The sequence below is a fragment of the Lutra lutra genome, chromosome X (assembly GCF_902655055.1).
Source record: "Lutra lutra chromosome X, mLutLut1.2, whole genome shotgun sequence".
NCBI lineage: Eukaryota > Metazoa > Chordata > Mammalia > Carnivora > Mustelidae > Lutra > Lutra lutra.
In genome coordinates, this window is record NC_062296.1 from 38732959 (window position 1) to 38753317 (window position 20359).

The window sequence follows — 20359 nt, forward strand, 5'->3', positions numbered from 1 at the left end:
CTGAAAATGATTTTTTTGAAAATTATTTTTAAGAATTCATCTAACTATGGTATGATTAATTTTCTCTCTTTATAGAGTAAATATTATCAGGAGAATGAACTGAAGAAGTTTTAATGTCTGTTGATTATATTTTATTTCTCAGTGCTAACTTTTGAATGAATAGATGGACTTTCACTACATTTTACTATCTAACAAAGAGCACCATGGTTCACTAGCTATCATTTGTATTAAAAGGTTAATACAAGCTCTTAAATGGTTATATTTCTTATTATTATATCAACAGAAGCAGATCAACAGGTGATCTAGGTGGACAAAAGAGATATATAATTTCAAAAGTAAATATCAAAAAAAGAATCAAATGGACTTTCTAGAGCTGAAAAAGAAAACAGCTGACCTTAAGAACTATGGCACAATAAAGAACATATCTGGTCTTTGTCTCTGGCTCCTGGTTCAAAAACCCTTAGAATTTCCATAGTGACAAAAGTGCCTCTGTTATGTTAATGAGGTAACTCATGGAGAGCCACGAGACAGCTGAAGATGAGAACTGTTATCTGATATATCAAGCATATGATTCAAGGTTGAAACACTGAACTAGCCTAACCTCTATTATGTTGGTGGGAGGAGAGGGCTGCAGATAAAATTCAATCTCATGGCCAATGGTTTAATCTATCATGCCTAAGTAATGAACTACCCTCCAAAAATCTAGATATTAAGACTTGGTGGAGCTTCGGGGTTGGTGAACACATTAATGTACCAGTAGAGGCACAATAAGTTCTAGGGATCTAACATACATTATGGTGACTACAGTTAACAGTACTATAATATATACTTGAAATTTGCTGAGAGTAATTGTTACATGTTTTTACTATAAAAAATAATAGTTATGTGAGGTCATGGATGTATTGACTAATCTTATTGTGGTAATTATTTTGTAATACATACATGTGTCAAATCATCACAATATACACCTTAAATTTACACAGTAATATATGTCAATTATATCTCAATAAAGCTGTGAAAAAATAAAATAAATTGTCCTTAGACCACTAAAAAAAGAAGAAAGAAATGAGACCTAGGTGGTTTCTACTGCTAATTATATTCAACAGTGTAGTAGAGGTCCTAACCAGTACAATAAAGCAAGAAAAACAAATAAAAGGCAAAATGATTGGAAAGGAAGAAATAAGCCACAAGTATTTGCAGATTACATGACTTATACAGAGAAAATTAAAAAAAAAAAACCTACAAACTCAGAATAAGTGAATTTATCAAGGTTGCTGAATATAAGCTCAGGAAACAACCAAAAATCATTTCCCTGACTGGGCACAACTACCATTGAAGACTAGAGTTTTTACAAAATCTTGAAATCTAAAATGATTCTATATGCTAACTGCTTTATTAGTGTCTTGGTTACCTTTCTCTTCAGAAAACCAAAACTGTTAATCATATATAATTCATAATGGATAAAGTTTATATAGGAAAGATTCATGTTTAAATAACTGGCCAACAAATATAAGCTATAGTATTTTAAATTAAAATAAAATGTATTTTTTGTAGTTCCTCATTTTAAACCTATTGTCAAGTAGTCCATGCCAAGCATGGTGGTAAGAGGGCTTCTGTTACGGGTTATCTTATCTCCCCCAAAATTCATGTTGAAGTCACGACCCCCCAGTACCTCAGAATGTAATCTTATTTGGATATACTTTCACTGAAGAGATAAATTAGTTAAAATAATGTTATACTGGAGTAGGGTGGGCCCCTAGTCTAAGGTATCTGATGTCCTTATAAAAAGGGGGAGTTTGGACATAGACACAGATTGGGGGTAAGGTTTCTACAAGCCACAGAATGTCAAAGGTTGCTAGAAAATCACTAGATACTAGGGTAGAGACAAGGAGCAGATTCTTTCACACAGTGCTCAAAACAAACTAACACTTCTGACACTTTGATGACTGGACTTCAAGCTTATAGAACTGTGAGACCCTAAGTTTCCATTGTTTAAGTCATAGTTTGTAGTACTTCATCACAGCAGCCTAGAAAACGAACACAGATTTTGGTACCAGGAAGTGGAGTGTTACTGTAACAAGTAATTTAAAATGTGGAAATAGGGGTGCCTGGGTGGCTCAGTTGTTAAGCGTCTGCCTTCAGCTCAGGTTATGATCCCAGGGTTCTGGAATTGAGCCCCACATCAGGCTCCCTGCTCAGTGGGAAGCCTGCTTCTCCCTCTCCCACTCCCTCTGCTTCTGTTCCCTCTCTCGTTGTGTCTCTCTCTGTCAAATAAATAAATAAAATCTTAAAAAAATAAAATAAAATGTGGAAATGGCTTTGGAATTGAGTATAACATGGAAGCTGAAAGAGTTCTGAGAGAAAGCTTGTTCTCTTAGAGAATATATATGTTGTTATGAACAGAATGTTGCTAGAAATAATGAAAGTAAGAGGTGCTTCTGGTTAAGTCTCAGACAAAAATGAGGAATGGGTTATTGGAATTTCGATGAAAGGTGATCCTTGTTATAAAGTGTAAGAGGTCTTGGCTGAACTGTGTTCTGTTGGATGGCAGGTGAAACTTGTATGCAGTGAACTTGCATATTTAGTTAAAGAGATTTTTAAGCAAAGTGTTGAAGGTGCAGCCTGGTTTCTCCTTGTTGCTTATAGTAAAATACAAGAGGGGAGAGAGAAGTTGAAAAATTAAGAAAAAAGGAACCAAAGCTTCGACACTTGGAAATTCTCAGCCAATCTATACTGCAGAAAATGAGAAACCTTGCTCTGGAGGGAACACCAATGGTGTTGTTGGACAACTATTTGCCCAAGAGATTAGGCTTGTGATTTGTGGATCCCATCAACCATCTCAGTAGGCATGCTGTTAGCTTGGACTGAAAGGGATATAGGTGGGATGAAATGAAGAAAGGCTGTTGGATTTCTGGGATTCTACAGTTAGGAAACGAGTTGATAAGAGATAACCAGCTGTGATCATATGTTCTCTTTCAAGAAAAGGGACAATGATTCCTCAGTTCCAGAGGGCACGTGTAGCACTCAGGGCCAAGGAAGTGGAGCTGCCATCCTGGTGGGCCCAGAAGATACAGTATCCTGCCAGAGAGGGTAATTCTGGAGGCTTGAAATCAAATGGAATTTGTCCTGCTAGGTTTTGAACTTTCTTGTGACCCATGACCCACTTTCTCACCGATTTCTCCCTTTTGAAATAGGAAGGCTTATCCTCTCCTGTCTTATCATTGTGTTTTGGACAGATAACATGTCTAGTTTCACAGGTTCATGGATGTAAAGAATTTTGTCCCAGGATGAATCACCCTGCATTTCAACCATATATTGATTTAGATGATGTTCAGTTGAAACTTTGGACTAAGACTTGATGTTAGGGGTGCCTGGGTGGCTTAGTTGTTAAGCATCTGCCTTCGGCTCAGGTCATGATCCCAGGGTCCTGCTCCCTGCTCAGCGGGGAGCCTGTTTCTCCCTCTCCTACTCCCCCTGCTTGTGTTCCCTCTCTCACTTGTCTCTGTCAAATAAATAAAAATCTTTTTAAAAAAGAGAGAGTTGATGTTAGTATGGGTTAAGATTTCTGGGATGTTTGGATGGGCTGAATATATTTTGCATGTGAGAAGGACATGAAATTTTAGGGGCCAGATGGAGGACTGTTATGGGCTAAACCATGTCCCTATTAAATATCAATAGGACTACCAATATATTACCAATTACATCTTCAATAACCCTCAGAATGAAACCTTATTTGCATTATATGTTAATAAAAAATTGGAAAAAAAAAAGAATGAGACCTTATTTGGAAATAGGGTCACTGAAGTTATAATTGATTAAGATGAGGTCTTACTGGAGTAGAACAGTACTCCAGAATAGGTCCTTAAACTAATATGTCTTGTGTCCTTATAAGAAAGGAAAATTTGAACACAGGTATGTATACAGGGAAAATGCCATGTGAAGATGAAGGCAGAGATTGAAGTGATGCTTCTAGAAGACAAGAAATGCCAAAGATTGCCATAAACCACCAGAAGCTAGGGGAGAGGCAAGGAAGAGATTCTTCCTCGCAGTCCTCAGAAGGAACTCACTCTGCCAATGCTTTGATCTTGGGACTTTAGCAGCCCTACAAAACTAGTACCACTTCTAGTGGAATTGGTCATTTTATGTGGTAGAAACAAAAAAATTTAATATGCTATGTGTATATTAACACAAGTGACTTACAGTTTGGCATACGGCCCTTGCAGAATTCTTTTCTTCTTGGTAGGGCTCAAACTTGTATATCCAGTTTGAAAACCCTGAGAGCTCAAAGGATCATCATCTTGATGGCGTTTGTTATTCTCTCTTTCCTGACTTTGATTTTCTCTTCTAGCTGCTTGGGATGTTGAGGGTTGGTTGGCATTCTAAAACCAAAAATTTAGAGAAAACATTTTAAACTAATTCACAAAAATTAATTTTCTTAAAAGACTATAATTTTAGTTTATTCATTTTTCATAATCTTAAGAGTTATCACAATATTTTTGCAATCATAAAAGTACTTTTATAAAGCTGATTGATAGATAGGATTATATTTATCCTAATGCATCTGGTATTAAAATTTTTTAAAAGAAGGTAAACAAAAGCCCTTATACTAGTATAACCGAAAAGTTGGACTAGATGCTCATTTCTATGTGAACAGAAATCCTAGAAATAATTTTTAAAAAGATAAATTCATAGAAAAAATTAACTCATTTGTCTTAATTGTGCCTAGGTTTCAGTAGTGGTCTTTTCTGCTAGAGCCTTTATCCTACAAGTGTCATTGCTATGTCTTAAAAAATCTGGGTGAGACTGCCATGCCAGATACAAAGATTAAAAATTTCCTATGAAAGTGTTCCTATAGTTCTGGCCTAGACAAAAAGGAATGGAATGAATATAATCATATATACCACCTGGGAATTTAAGTAAAGAGACTCATAATAGGCTCAAATTATGCAGAAAGCAAAAATAAGATACCAAGTGTTGAAGGCCTTGGGAAATATCAGAGGCTGTGACCTTCAGCCCAGCCTGCTCCAAAATAAATAACAGGAAAAGGAAATAAATGAAAAGCATAAATGATTTTTTTCCTCTGAGGTTTACATCATTAAGCATCAATACATCCAAGTTCTGAATAAAATGTACAAGGTACCAATTGTAATTATGATCACAGTGCATTCAGAGATATACTATTAATTCTCTGGCACCATACCCGAAGTGTTTCTGATGCTGAGGCACTTTCAGTTGCACTGGTATGGGGGATATACTTTATAACAGTAATTATCCCCTGAATTGCAATGCGCTTTTGTTCCCTATACTGCAAGTCTTCAATCTCCTTCCTCACTTCACTTATAGCTGTCAAGAGCGACTCAACTGCAAAAGAATAATTCCAAGGAAATTGTAAGTTTTAAAGAACTGAAATGATAAAAATAAGAATTAGATTTGCAATGTCATTTCACAATATGAAATCATAAACTTGCTATATAACTTAAATTTGTGAAACTTAAGTTGATGCTTGGCATCATCTTCTTATGCCATTTTTGTAAAATAGACAAAAATTAGTTATCAGTTAAATTCTGATACAGTCCTCTAGTCTGGAATCTTAATTTGAAACTAAAATTTAGCATATTCAATGTGTAGTTGACCATTGAACAACAGGGGGGTTAGGAGCGCCAAGCCCCTTGCAGTAAAAAATCCATGTATAACTTTTGACTCCCCAAAAACTTTACTAACAGCCTACTGTTGACCAGAAACCTTATCGACGACATAAACAGTTGGTGAACACATATTTTGTATATATATTATATACTGTATTCTTACAATAAAGTAATCTAGAGAAAAGAAAACGTTAAGAAAATCCTAAGGGGGAAAAACATTTATAGTACTGTATGTACATTTATTGAAACAAATCACATATAAGTGGATCTGTGCAGTTCAAACCTGTGTTGTTCAAGGGTCAACTGTAATTGACACATATTTCAAAGTATAAAGTGTTGCCTAGCCACTGAACAGAAACATACATTTTAATATATATGACCATATACTGCATATTGCTGCCATTATTTAGATGATAGTAGGTCAGTTTTCAAAAGTTTCTTTTTTTCCCCAAACCACGCAATTATCCCATTGCTTTTAAAAAATAATATACTTACATTAAACTTTTCAACCATCATATCTTAATTCTACTTAAGTAAATTAATGTTAGGCCTCTCATCAGTACTTATTCTGCATTTTATTTACTTTGGTGTCATTTTTATTTAAAGGTAGTGCTCAATTGTGTAATATCCAATATATGTGATTTCACAAGAGTAGCATAATACAGTGTCAGTATCTTGATATCAAATTATCTAGTGTCTCTTTGATAGCTTTAGTCTCTGTATGTAATGTCATAGGAGTTTGGGACTATTAAATGCAGATTTTATCTCAATAACATTAAATCAAGATATGATGTCCAGTTAGTCATCATCTATGTTCTCCCTTTTTCTAGTCTAATAAAATCCAAATATTAACCTTTAGGAGGTATGACATACATTTTTAGATCATGAAAAAGATAAAATTTTTATGAGTATTGTTATCTATATTAGCTCATGATATATATCACACATATGGCACATAAACATATCCTATATGACTAGTAATTACATTAGTACCTTTGACAGAACTACTGTACTTCGAAAAGGTCTCTGGCACTGGTGGATAGGGATAATAGCCACCAATAACAGTATTCTTCACTTCCTCAGTATCGGTCCTTGTTTTAATCCAATGAATAAAGTTTTTTACCTTGGTGTCGTTGATATATGGCTGGCTTCTATGACCTTTTTGCAAGAGGGGTAAAACCAAAAAAAAAAAAAAAGAGAGAGAGGAAAAAAACCTCACCGTAATAAACTGTATGTACTTTTTTTAAATAAAAACAGTTTAATATCAAAATATTCTCTATGTCACCAAGAAAAGAAGTTCATTTATGCAATGTGTAGCAGATCACAATATGCATACGAAAATGATCAAAGTCAGTAAAGCAATCCTATGTTGAGAAGGAAATCAGACATATTACAATTTAAGAGGACAAAACCGTAGCTGCCTACAGGATACTGTAAAGTTATAATGAAAAAAAAAACTAATCATCTGGATTTTTCTAACTATCAAAATGCCTGGCATCTTCTTAAAAATGGATTTTTAAATCATGTATTAATCTAAAGGTATGGCATCATGTTTGAACCGAATTGCCTATAATACAGCTCAGCATTTAAATTCACATTCTTAAAACATAATTAACAGTGCCATTTATATCTGATATTGTTAGTGTTTATAAAATGAGGTATTGACAAAGATGTGTATTAGATCCTTCTTAGGACTCTTCTATTGACAAATTTCTTAATTATCAACATGGTAATATTTAAGTAAACACATCACTCCACACTATATATTCATCTGGAAACTTTCCTCTTTATTGCTTTGATCCCGTTCTCAGAAAGAATATAGAAAAATAATGCGCTTGTAGACAACTAATAAGACTCTTCTTGCTATATAAGTAAAATCTGAGATCAGGGACCAAAATATGATGAACATTTTTAGTTAGTATTTAAAAATATTTTTTATGGTATCCATATTGTGATATAGGGCCTAAGTCTTCAATCTATCAAAGCAATTTATGATTTTCTACTTTATATCAAGCAGGAATTAAAGTTAACCAAAGGACATAAATGCAATTCTCCAATGACTCACAAAATCATTGCTTCAGTCATAAATAATATAGAAGCAATACATTTCATAGGCTAAATATTCTTTGCTAAATATTCTTTCAGCAATAAAGGAGGTTAAAACAAAGCTATCTTGTGGTTGAATGTTGCAATGGAAAAGTTAATTTAATGAATGGAAAATATATTACATCTCCAATAAAGTATAAACCAAGAAATTGCTCACCAGTAATAAACACTCGACTCTCATTTGTAGTGGTTAGGTAAAGCAGTTTAGGTACCTGAGTGTCATTCCTGACAACTTTCAACTGTGTACACACGAAATAGGTCACTGTAGAAAATGAAAACAGTTATGAAGAAATTTCTGCCTTTCAAAGAGGACTTACCAAGATCAGTATCTAACACAGTCCTTCTTGAACTTTAATGAACATAGGAATCACTTGGGACAATTGTTAAAATTCAAATTCAAATGCAGTAACCTGAGATTCTCCACTTCTTATAAGCTCTATGTGATATTAGTGTAGCCAGTCCTTTGACAACACTCAGAGCAACAAGGATCTAACACTTACCTTTTTCTTCAGATAAAGGATCTAACACTTACTTTTCCTTTAGAAAGTACAATGGCTGCACCTAAATGAAGTTATTCCTTGCTGCACAGTTGAAGACTGCAAGTCTCTCTAATCAGGCATACAACTGAGTGTGAACAGTTATTTCCTACAGAGAAAAAAACTCTTAGTTTCTCCAGGATGCTTTTACTCATTAACCTGATCTAAAACTGATCCCTGAATTACTCTGACTCCTTCCACCAGATAGGGGTATACACTATTAACCTGAATTTGCTTATGCCACTGTTTTATAGGTGTTTATCTTAATTAGACTTTAAGTCTCCATGACAGGGCTTATACAACCCATTCTTTTCTAGTCACCTTGCTGAACTGTTTTCAACTGTCTATCAATTAATTAGTTAGGTAAAGTTTCATTAAGCCAACATTTTTTTTAGATTTTAATTCATCACATGCCAAAACGGTTATGGTCTTATAAACTAGGAAATGAAGAAATGTAAATTCTTGTAATCTCACAATAATGGTAAGTTCTCATTTGAGATAAATTCTTCCTGAGAGTATGACAATAACAATAACTTCATTTACTATATCTAAATTTTCCTAATTCTTTATCTTATAGCAACAAAAATAAAGGAAATCTGTTGAAATGACTAAGAATAATTCTCAATTTACAACACTCTTCCTTTATGTAAAAATGGTACAAGTATGTCACTGTTCATGGTTAACGATGTTGATATAGGAATATTAAAGAAACTTATAACTCTCATTTCATGACTGTTAAAAATCAGACATTCCGACCTGACACCTTCTAGCTGTTTGACATCCAAGAAATTACTTAACTCCTCCGGACTTTAGTTTCCTCACCTGTAAATCTATAAAAACATCAACTTTTAAGAAGATTAACTGGGAGGACAAAATGAGATAACACGTATGAGCATCTGGTACATAGCAAACACTCAATGTTCATTCTCCTTAGTTTTTCACTCTCCTTAATCAAAAGTAAAAAAGATTCTCTACTACCAAGGGATTCTGGTATTATTCTAGAAGACACTTGGTCATGTTCCCCTTCATGGGCCTGAAGCCCCCTTAATACTCATCATTCATTTGATAATTTTTTTCCACCTTGATCAAAATAACGAACATAACTCGTGACTGTTGTCAACTACTGTACTAGAGTATATCTCACCAAGGTCTGTATAAGGCTTTCTTAGTAAGATGTATTTCACGTTATCCGAAAAAATAGAACTTGTATACTTGGTAACATTACTGTGAAGAAATCATTATCTAAAACTTGTGTCAGCCTGTTGTTTCAAGTGATTACAAAGAGAGGGTCCTGGCCATAAAACCCACCTAACATGAGCTAATGGAATTGTCACCAGAAGTCATTACTATCAATCATTTATGCCCTGAGAGAAGTTACATGAGAAATCATAGCCCCCTCAGCTTGGAATCCCATGCCTCGGTTTTGGCTAAGACTCTTTCTGCCCTCTCCTTCAATAGTTGAGGTGAGGTTTAGTTCCATCCAGATATATTTTAAAATTTTAATCTCACAAGCAGATGGTAGAATCTAATAAGGTAATATCTGAATGGTGTGGAATGCTGTTTTGCAATAACCAATAAAGGGGTAGCAGAACAGCTCTCGATATGGTCTCTAGGTATCCTGATGCTCTACAATTTTTACCTTGTTGTTGATTTTAAAAATTACATACGGTCAAGATTGGGAGTTTTCCTAATGTTGGCAAAAATTAAACAATCAGTATTTTATCAAGGTGATCATTTGAAAAATAGTAAAATAACACACTGTAGATATAATAGCTTTATGCTACAAGTTGATACAAGAAAAAAAAACCCACTGAGGGGTGCCTGGGTGGCTCAGTGGGTTAAGCCTCTGCCTTTGGCTCAGGTCATGGTCTCAGGGTCATCAGGCTCTCTGCTCAGCGGGAAGCCTGCTCCCCTACCCCCCGCCCCGGCTCTCTGCCTGCTTGTGATCTCTCTCTCTGTCAAATAAATAAATAAAATCTTTAAAAAAACCCACTGAAGTTGTTAAAAAGTATTAAATATACTTTTTTTCTTATAAGGGATCTGAAGCTTACCTAAAATGTTTTCAAATGAATAAAATTAGTGGGAAAAATACCTCTGTATCTAAATAAATGCAAGGGAGAAAGGTCAACACCAAAGTAACTAAAATATTGACCAGCTGGTATAACATTTCCAATATACTATTAATTTAATACTCAAATGAAATCATACTTACCACTGTCATCATTTAATTACATAGTCTGTCAATCCCCTACCAATTAATTCTATATTAGTGTAGTCTTCATTGTCTTTTTTGTGGTCTACTTAGTCAATTTCGAAATGGATACAAAGGGAAATGAATGCCTATGTTTTAGCTTCACAGAATGTTAAGCTTTTACACCTGAAATGCTAATGACAAGAATTGATAAGAGCATCTATTTTCTGAAAAATTGCTTCAATACCAAATTAATTCTGAATAGAAAACCAGAAGGTGGTTAATATCAGTAATACCAAATATAATATCAATACAAAAAAAATTTAAACATGCTATCACATTGCTTGAATTTGCTAACTCATTATCACGCCACTCCATAAGCCAATATACACTCTAACACTTTAAGTTCATGCCCCCACTTCCAAAAATATAAAAAAGATGCAAATACTGGATTGACTACTTGGGTAAATATTTTCAAAGATTTCTGGCTGAGATGTAGAAAACAGCTCCACTATAAACGGCTGTTCTGAAGTCCCGTCAGCGATGTGAATCCAGCGATATGACCAAAAATCTTCACGGTTTTCTATATGGATAGGATATTAGAATAAATAGAGGTAAACAATTATTCATGTATAAGCACAGAACTATTCACTGAAATACTTTTTACGACTTTCAATTTTAAAAGCTTACCTTTCTTTTTTGACCGCTGGACCCTTCCTACAAAAACTAAATGCCAATAACATCACAGATATGATTTTTTGGCATATCATCCAGTTCTGACCTAAAAAAAGCAAAATGGTTAAATACTGTATCTTTAAACAGTGAAAAAGCATTCTGAAATTATGATTGTGAAAATATAGATCTATATAATTGCTACAGCATAATTTGGGGTAGATTTTTGAGCAGTAATTATATACTGTTTCAGTGGCTAATGTTAAAAATTAATATTTAAGGTATTTTACATGAATATTCTACCTTGTGATAAACCGGTGATTTAATTTTGGCAATCTCCATTCAGGTTTCACCTGCTTTTCAGGAATGATAATTATGTTAGTTGGAGGATCTCGAAGGTTCAGGCAGATTTCTGAAAAACAAATATGTTACTTTAATATGACATTTAATATAGATAAAAGAATATACATGTGTATAAATTACACAGCAAAATATTACCCTGGACTCTTTTGGGCCCACCACTAACTTTAAGAACTAGACCATTATCAATAGTTTCCTTCTACTTGTTCCTATATTATCATATCTACTTATCTCTCAACCAAAGGTTAGCGATTTCTTAGATTTTGTGTTTTATCATTTTTCTTAATTACAAAAAGGTTTTAAAAATCATTTATATTTTTTGTCCAAACAAAATACTGTTTGGTTTAGTTTTTAAATTTTATATGAATGAACTCACAGCATATTCAGTGTTCTAGGGCTACCCTCTTCACTCAACATTACAGTCTTAAAATTCACCCATGTAGCCGCATGTAGTGTTTTTTTTTTTCTTACTCCCACTGCTGAATAATGTTCCAGGGTGTTGATATATTACATTTTTTTTTTACCCATTATTGTGTTGATGGACATCTGGATTATTTCCTGCTTTTGCTATTACAAACAGGGTCACTATCAATTTTTAGTACATGTCTCCCTGTGTACCCAGGCAAAACTTTTCTAGGGTATTATACCCAGGAGGGAAACCCTGGATTGTACCATGTGCAAAAGTTCCACTCTACAGGCTAATTCCAAACTATTTTCAAGTAATTAACCTATTTAGAGTTTTACCAGCAATGTGTAGGAATTCCCATTGATCAGCATCTTCTCCAAATTTTGCTACTATCAAATTTATTTTTTGTCAATTTAGTGACACAAAATGACAGTTTGTTGTGGTTTTCATTTGCACTTCCTTTATCACTAATTATGTTGAATGACATTTCGTCTATTTATGATTCATCCATGCATCCTCTTTAATATTTTTTATTTTTAAAGGTTTATTTTTATTTATTTGAGAGAGAGAGAGAGACAGACAGACAGACAGTGGGGAAGGGGGTGAAGAGAGAAGGAGAGAGAGTAAGTTTACTCTGCACTGAGCATGGAGCTGGAAGCAGGACTTGATCTCATGACCCTGAGATCAGGACCTGAGCCAAAATCAAGAGCTGGACACTTAACCAACTGCACCACCTACAAGTCCTTCATGCACCCACTTTTGTGAAATACCTCCTGTGTCTTTTGCCCACTTTTCTATTGAATTTTTTTAATTTAATTTTTAAAAAGATTGTATTTATTTGTTTATTTGAGAGAGGGAGAACATAAACAGGAGGAGGGGCAGGGGGAAAACCAGACTCCCTGCTGAGCAGGGAGATAGCCACTGGACTCCAACCCTAGGCTCAGGCAGACGCTTAACTCCTTACCAGGTTAACCACTGAGCCATCCAGGCGCCCCTGATTTTTTTCTTTAGTTGAAGGACTTCTTTTTATATATTGGATACTAATACTTTGTTCATTATATTATTGCAAATATATTCACCTATGTGTGTATTGCTTTTTATTCTTTTCATGGTGTCTTTTGATGAAAATAGTTAATTTCAAGGTAGGTGTGGTGGGGGTGGCAGGTGATGGGGAGGGGCAGTTTCCCCTTGCCGCTCCCCTACGGAGGAAGAGGCACCCTCAGCAGGCCCGGATGCTCTCATCTCCTCCTGTACTGAGAGGAAGGCACTGTCCTTCTCCCCACTTCCAGCTCCTCAAGAGGCATGGCCCCTGAGGCCTGTGTGGGCGAGTAAGCAGAGGCAGTCAGGACTAGGGCCAGATAGTGGAGGGAAAGCCTCATGGCGAAGCCGCATGGCCGGCCTCCAATTGGAACTGGAGCTACTCTGCCAGGGTTTAAAAACTTTAAATGAGAATAAAGAGTATTATTTACAAGGAACTGAGAATGAATAAGTCATCTCTAAGGGCTTCCAGGCTTTTTTTCATAAGAGAGACCATATTAAATTTATGTATTTAAAGATTGCATAATCCTGCCTCCAGCACCAGTGGTTTCTCTGTTTTGTGATCAATGTGACTCACAAGAACTTCTTTAGTAACAAACGAAATGATCCAGGGGCATGGAAAATATGACTTTTACATTGGTTTGGGATTGGCTATGAGTTCCAGCATTTTCACTGGCAGGAGCTTCACTTTGGGGGAAAAACAAAGTCTTCTGCCACTTGCCTGGAAGGGCTCCATGAGAGCAGGTCAAGGTGGCCATGCATATCTTAAAGAATGGTTGTGGTGGGCTGGATTGTTATCAATGGGAGCAGGTGAGGTGGCCAACCTTGCTGCATAAGCCCTCGCACCAGCCACCTTAGGGACTCGGGGGCTCTCAGCATCTTAGTGCATACTATTCCTTCTTCATACTTTGTAAATGAAAGACTTAATCTCATGGGAAAATTGAATGTTTGCTAAGTATTCTAGGATCTACAGTTATGGTCATTCATGCTCCAAAAGAAGGGGAGATTGAGACTTTAAACAAAATGTCTCACAAGCTGGGAGATCCAGGTTTTATGGTGTTTGCAACACTTGTGATCATTGTGTCATTGATATTAATCTTCGTGGTGGGACCTCGCCATGGACAAACATTCTCGTGTACATAACAATCTGCTCTGTAACTGGAGCATTTTTAGTTAAGGGCCTGGGCATTGCTATCAAAGAGCTGTATGCTAGCAAGTCTGTGCTGTGACATCCCCTGGCCTGAATTCTACCACTGAGCCTTATAGTCTGTGTGAGCACACAGATTAACTGCCTGAGCAGGGCCCTGGATATATTCAACACTAACATTGTGACTCCAATATATTACCTATTCTTTATAACATCAGTTTTAACTTGTTCAGCTATTCATTTTATGGAGTGGCAAGACAAGCCTGTTTATGATGTTGTTGTTACTTTGAGTAGTTTCTTTACAATCATTGTGGGAATATTCTTGTTGCAATCCTTTCAAGTCAGTTTTAGTCTAGAAAGTCTCCCTGTGTCTTTTCAAAAAGATGAGAAAGCAATGAAAGCAAATCTCTCTAAAATGTATGATGTTCTTAATAATAATGAAGAAAGCCTAACCTGTGGAACTTAACAATACAGTGGTGAAAATATCTCCCGAGGAAATAGAAATCTCACAGCTTTTAAAGAAAAATGTAATTAGGGACTCCTGGGTAGCTCAGTTAAGCATCCGCCTTTGGTTCAGGTCATGATCCCAGGGTCCTGGGATGGAGTCCTGAGTCAGGCTCGTTGCCTAGCAGGGAAGCCAGCTTCTCTCTCTGCCTGCTGATCCCCCTACTTGTGTTCTCTCTCTTTCTGACAAATAAATAAAATCTTAAAAAAAGAAAAATGTAATTAAAAGGTTAATCTATAATTGTGTTATAAAGTGAATTTGAGTATCAGAATGTGTCTGAAAAAGCACTGTTCTCAAAAAAATGTTCTCTAGAGACAATGTTTTTTAAAGTTTCGCTGATTTGGACCAAGAAATTACTTTTCTTATATTTACATGATGGTAGCTCACTAAAATGACCTCAGTATATGGTCCATTGCTAGTAACACTGTATTATTATAAATGTATTTTAAGTTTTCCTTCACCAAAATCTAAATGCACTGAGTTCTAAGTCTATAAAAATGCTTTACTTTTTCATTGGTGATGAAAACCTGAAATGTACATTTGTCATCCCCACTCCATCAATCTCTGATCACTTGAAGGTTTCCTGATTTAAAAAGGAACAAAATTTTCCTAATACATTATCCTGTGATTTACCTTACCTATAAAAATGACTCCTGTTTGATGGAATTATTTTAATTTTGAAATGTTAGTTTAAGAGAATTCTAAGTTAGAAGAAAAAGTCAATTTACCAAACAAAAAAGGGTAGGAAGTTGCCTGATGGAGATGTTTCTAATGCTGTGACTTATCACCACACATTTGATGGTCTTTCTATTCCTTGATGGCACCTTGCTAAACCAGTGCAACCTGTGTCTTTCAGGCGCCTGACTTGTTTAATTCTTCACTTTCTCTAATCCTTTGATATCTGGAACTTTGATTACCATCTTATATCAGCTCTTGTATTTTTCAGTATATTTTCATGAGTTAACAACTCGGGGAAATAAAGTCAAAAGACTAATTTCTTAAATTTAGCTCATGTTATAATAAAAAGACAAATTGAAACCAAAAAATATTTCAATGTAGTTGGGCTTATTAATCATTCATTTACAAATGATATTTCCTGTGTCTTATCCAAGAAAATCCTTCCTTATTCCAAGGCCAAATGCATACTTCTTTATAAGTACTTCTAAAAGTTTTGTCTTTTCCATTTGCTGTATCTGGAATTGACATTTTATATGGTGTAAGATAGGGATATATGTCATTTTTTTCTCAAGTATGTAATTATTTTTTCCAATACTATTTACTGAATAGTTCTTCCTTCCTTGATGATCTGCATAGCACATCTATCATATCAAATTTTTGTGCGTTTAAGGCTATTTCTCGATCTTACTTTGATTTGCTGGTCAGTCTGTCTATACCTATATCTATATTACATGGTCATAAATTTTTTATAATAACTCATAACATTTATGAGAGAAGTCTTCACTCCCTCTGCAGCCCCTTATTTTCTTCAGAACTATCTTGACTATTCTCAATAATTATGTGCCTCCATATAAATTTTAGAATCAATTTGTCAGTTCCAGAAAAAAAACTTACAGAATAACACTGAATTTGCAGATCAATTTTGGGGTACTTGATAAACTTATGAAACTGAGACTGACTTCCTACCTGGGAACAGGGGTTATTTCTTCATTTATTTAGAGGGCTTTCTATCCCCTTTTATGCAGTAGGTAGTATTTCCTAGGAATTTGCTGTTTAGCAAACAAAGATTAAAACAGGATAAAGAGGGGGCGCCTGGGTGGTTCAGTCAGTTGGGCATCTAGCTCTTGATTATGGCTTGGGTCATAAACTCAGAGTCCTGGGATCAAGCCATGCATCAGGCTCTGTGCTGGAGGTGGAGCCTGCTTGGAAGAATTCTTTCTCTTCCTCTCCCTCTACACCCCCCCCCCCCCCACCACATGCGAGCATGCTCTCTCTCTGTCTCAAAAAAAAAAAAAAAGAGAGAAAAACCAAAAACCAGGATGAAGATACTTGATTTCTCATCTTGTCTATTAGCAATCACATGACTCGAAAATTCACTTTAAGTGTTTCAGTCTTTTCACATACAAGTGAAGAAGTTTTGTGTTACATATTACGTTGTACCTACAAAATAGTGTGCATTTTACAAAGCACTTTCACAGTCACAGTTACCTGATTATATTTAAGTTCCCTTCCAGCTCTAAAATGCTAGGATTTTGAATGAAATAAATAGTCCTTTCCTACCAAAACCCCAAACACTTGATTCTATTATCTCAATAGGTATTATATAATACAGTCCAAAAAAATTTCAAGATTTTAAAATGTTTATTTGGGATGCTAGCTGAATACTATTGGATAAAAGGTAGGATAGAATGATAAGCAAAATGGCAATAACAAAACCATGTATTACTAGCAAATATGTCTTATGTTTTACAAGAGAATTTTTACCTATATAGGGTTCCATTTATTTGGTCTTTTAAAAAATTACATCTTAGTGTCTATAACTTGGAACTACATATGTGAATGTGAAAAAATAAATCAAGATAAATTACCCCAAAAGTTTGTCTTTCAACATCAATACCTGGAAGGCAGTGATAGTACCACAAACCCTTATTCCCTTACTGACCAACCCTAGCCCCCAATATATACTTTCTCATTTATCCTATTCATAACATACTCTCTTATTATTTGTAATCCCCACTCACACTTTTTTCTATCCATTCTCCCACTCTCCTGACCATTCATTCTTTTCTCAACTACATTTCTGTTCATTTCTGCTCCCTTTTTGTTCATCACATCTTCTTACTGTTTATTGTCATTAAACCTTGATTTTATTGTAATCTGTTCATCTTACTTATGTGTACCATTAGACTACATTTTCCATGTTTTTATTTAAATTTTGGTTAGTTGTCATACAGTGTAATATATTACCCTGATAGACTAATTTTTTAAGGATAGTACGCAGTATTACTTATCTTTGTATCTTCTGTGTCTAGCATGGTTTACAAAACTGTCTTCATTTCTCCTCAACAGATCATTAACCCATTTGAGCTTTTTAAAGATCACAAATCAGTAGTTCTCAACTCTAGCTGTGCATTAGAATCACCTGACGATTTTTAAAAGCACACCAACATCTTGGTTCCCTCCTCAGAGCGATTAAATAAAAATCTCTGAACCTGGCATGCTTACCGTTCTTTCAGGCTTCCCAAGCGATACTAATGTCCAGCCAGGGTTGAGATCTGCATATATGTGTAGGCTTAGCAAACGATAGTCTGCAGATGCTTGCTTGATTTTGCAAATAATGTTTCACTGTAACACAGCCATGCTCATTCCTTACATACTATCTCTGTTTGCTTTCACTCTATAAAGGCAGAACTGTGTACTTATGACAGAAACTATATTTATTGCCTTTATAGAAATAGCTTGCTGACCCTGATAAAGAGGGAAAAAAATCCTATTCCTTATTAAAAAGGTATGGGATAAAGTAGACTGATGCTGACACTGATAAAAAGTAAAACTGTTTTAAAGACTAAAAGAAACATTTTTTTATATACTCTCATCCAAGCCCCTCATTTTAAAAAATAATTTATGTATTTGCAATTATTTATCTAAAAGTATAAATAGCCTCTCATATCTTAAAGAGAGTTTCCACTATGAAAATCTGGCCCTGTAGTTCTTTACAGCAGAGGTAGCATACTGCTTGATTCAATTTCAGTGTTCAGTTTTAGTAGCTGTTTATCTATTGACCACATGTTGCCTATTGTTCTACTTCCCATATGTTTTTAAGGTTTAGAAACAGCCATTAGTACCAGACACATTTCTAGATTTCTCCACAGCCATGTAAAAATTGTGATTTATATTAATTCTCGTTACACCAGGAAAACAGTGTATCTCATAAAAAGAACACTAGGTTAGGGGGCAGAAAAACTAGGTTTCATTTTTCACTATGCCAGTGATTTATTACATGACATCAACAAATGTACTTACCTTATCTGTTACTGACAAACGTCTCAATTTTTACTAAAGCACTTTTTTCACCTAGATATGCTTGGTTGCGGAAAGGATTTACAAATTGATAGATATAATAATACATGTTGCGAATTAGCTTCTTCTCACCAGTTTTTTCCTATATATTCTCGAGTAAGTCCCAATGTCAATATTAGTTTAATTTCTTACCTTTCTATAATAAAGAGCAAAGAGATAATGGACTAATTGTATCAAACTACTAGGTAATGACTTGTTCATCCAGGAAGACATGATTGAGGTCTATCAAATCCTTAATATTTTAATAAAGAATCATATGAGATTTTCCTAAATAAACATATATTTAAGGAAACAGTGAAAAAAGGCTATATTATCTGTACATTCCCCAAGTAATTAAGCTTAAATGTGTTAGTAGGGAATTTAGAAATACATAGAAATACAGGTCCAGTATAAAACTATCGTGAGCCAAAAACAATACTTAAACTTGCTGAGTGATATAATCTACAATTTTGACAAATAGAAAGGCAAAAAATCCATATCCACATCTGAAAACAACCACTTAATTTTAATGCTTCAAAATATTTAGGATGATGCCAAGATGTCAAACTTTGATTTCAACACTAATTAGGAAGAGCCTTTTCAAAATTGCAACAATTCAATTGCATTTGAATACTGACTATGGGCTAGATAACAGCAATTTTTCATTTTTAAATTTCCTGATTTTGATAACTGTACTGTGATTATAGTATAGAATGTTCTTGTTCTTAGGAAATACACATTGAAATATTACTGAAATGTTCTGAGGTAAAGGAGATTGTGTGATGGCTGCCACTTACTCTCAAAGGTTTCAGAGGACAAATATATATACAGAGAGGTGGGGAATGATAAAGGTAAATGTTAACAATTGTTGAATCCATGTAAAGGGTATATGGAGTTCTTTGTATTATTCTTTCAACTTTTACGTAAGTTTGAAATTATTCCAAAATAAAATGCTGTCAAAGCCTTTTTGAATAGCACCTTATAGTAACAGAAAAGCATATTTAAGTCAATTTAGTATTATAATACAAAAATGAAAAGTAAGTACATCCTAAGTGGAGTTCATTCAGTAATCAACAATAAACATCTCACATTATTTTTTTCTTAATAAATGCAATAATAAATAATTTATTAGGGGCGCCTGGGTGGCTCAGTGGGTTAAGCCGCTGCCTTCGGCTCAGGTCATGATCCCAGGTCCTGGGTTCGAGCCCCGCATCGGGCTTTCTGCTCAGCAGGGAGCCTGCTTCCTTCTCTCTCTGCCTGCCTCTCTGCCTACTTGTGATCTCTCTCTGTCAAATAAATAAATAAAAATCTTAAAAAAAATAAAAAAAAATTAAAAATAAATAAATAAATAAATAAATAATTTATTAAGTGATTGTTTAAATTTTTTATAGATAAAGGAATTTAAAGGTTTACCAGGTTCTAACAGGTTCAGCAATTTTTAAGAGCCTTTGACTGATATGGTACTTTGGAAATTTATACAAACAAAATAGCCATAAAGCAATAAATTTATTGAATACTTAACCCATTGTAGAAATTAGTTTGATCTGTGGATCCACAGGCAGAGGCTGCATCCTGAATGGATAACTCTTTTTGACAGAATAATCCTGAAGCAGAAGAACTAAACCAACCCGCAAACTTTTATACCATTCAGGACACAGGGCATTCCACATAATCACTGATACAGTGCCTGAACTGTCAGCAACTTCCAGAAAGGTCTAGAAAAAAGAGTGAAAAAG

At 34.8% G+C, this 20359-nt stretch overlaps 1 protein-coding gene and 1 pseudogene across 1 annotated transcript in view; one reads left to right on the plus strand and one right to left on the minus strand.

Annotated features, from left to right (window-relative positions):
- RADX (RPA1 related single stranded DNA binding protein, X-linked) overlaps window positions 1–20359 on the minus strand; it is a 74035-nt gene that overhangs the window by 43605 nt on the left and 10071 nt on the right. The window contains 9 exon segments of the mRNA XM_047716415.1: window positions 4201–4379; window positions 5201–5361; window positions 6639–6803; window positions 7909–8013; window positions 10939–11061; window positions 11169–11210; window positions 11213–11259; window positions 11454–11562; window positions 20146–20338. Of these exon segments, the coding sequence (XP_047572371.1) occupies window positions 4201–4379; window positions 5201–5361; window positions 6639–6803; window positions 7909–8013; window positions 10939–11061; window positions 11169–11210; window positions 11213–11259; window positions 11454–11562; window positions 20146–20338 (1124 nt within the window).
- Window positions 13305–14636, plus strand: LOC125092170 (magnesium transporter NIPA2-like; annotated as a pseudogene).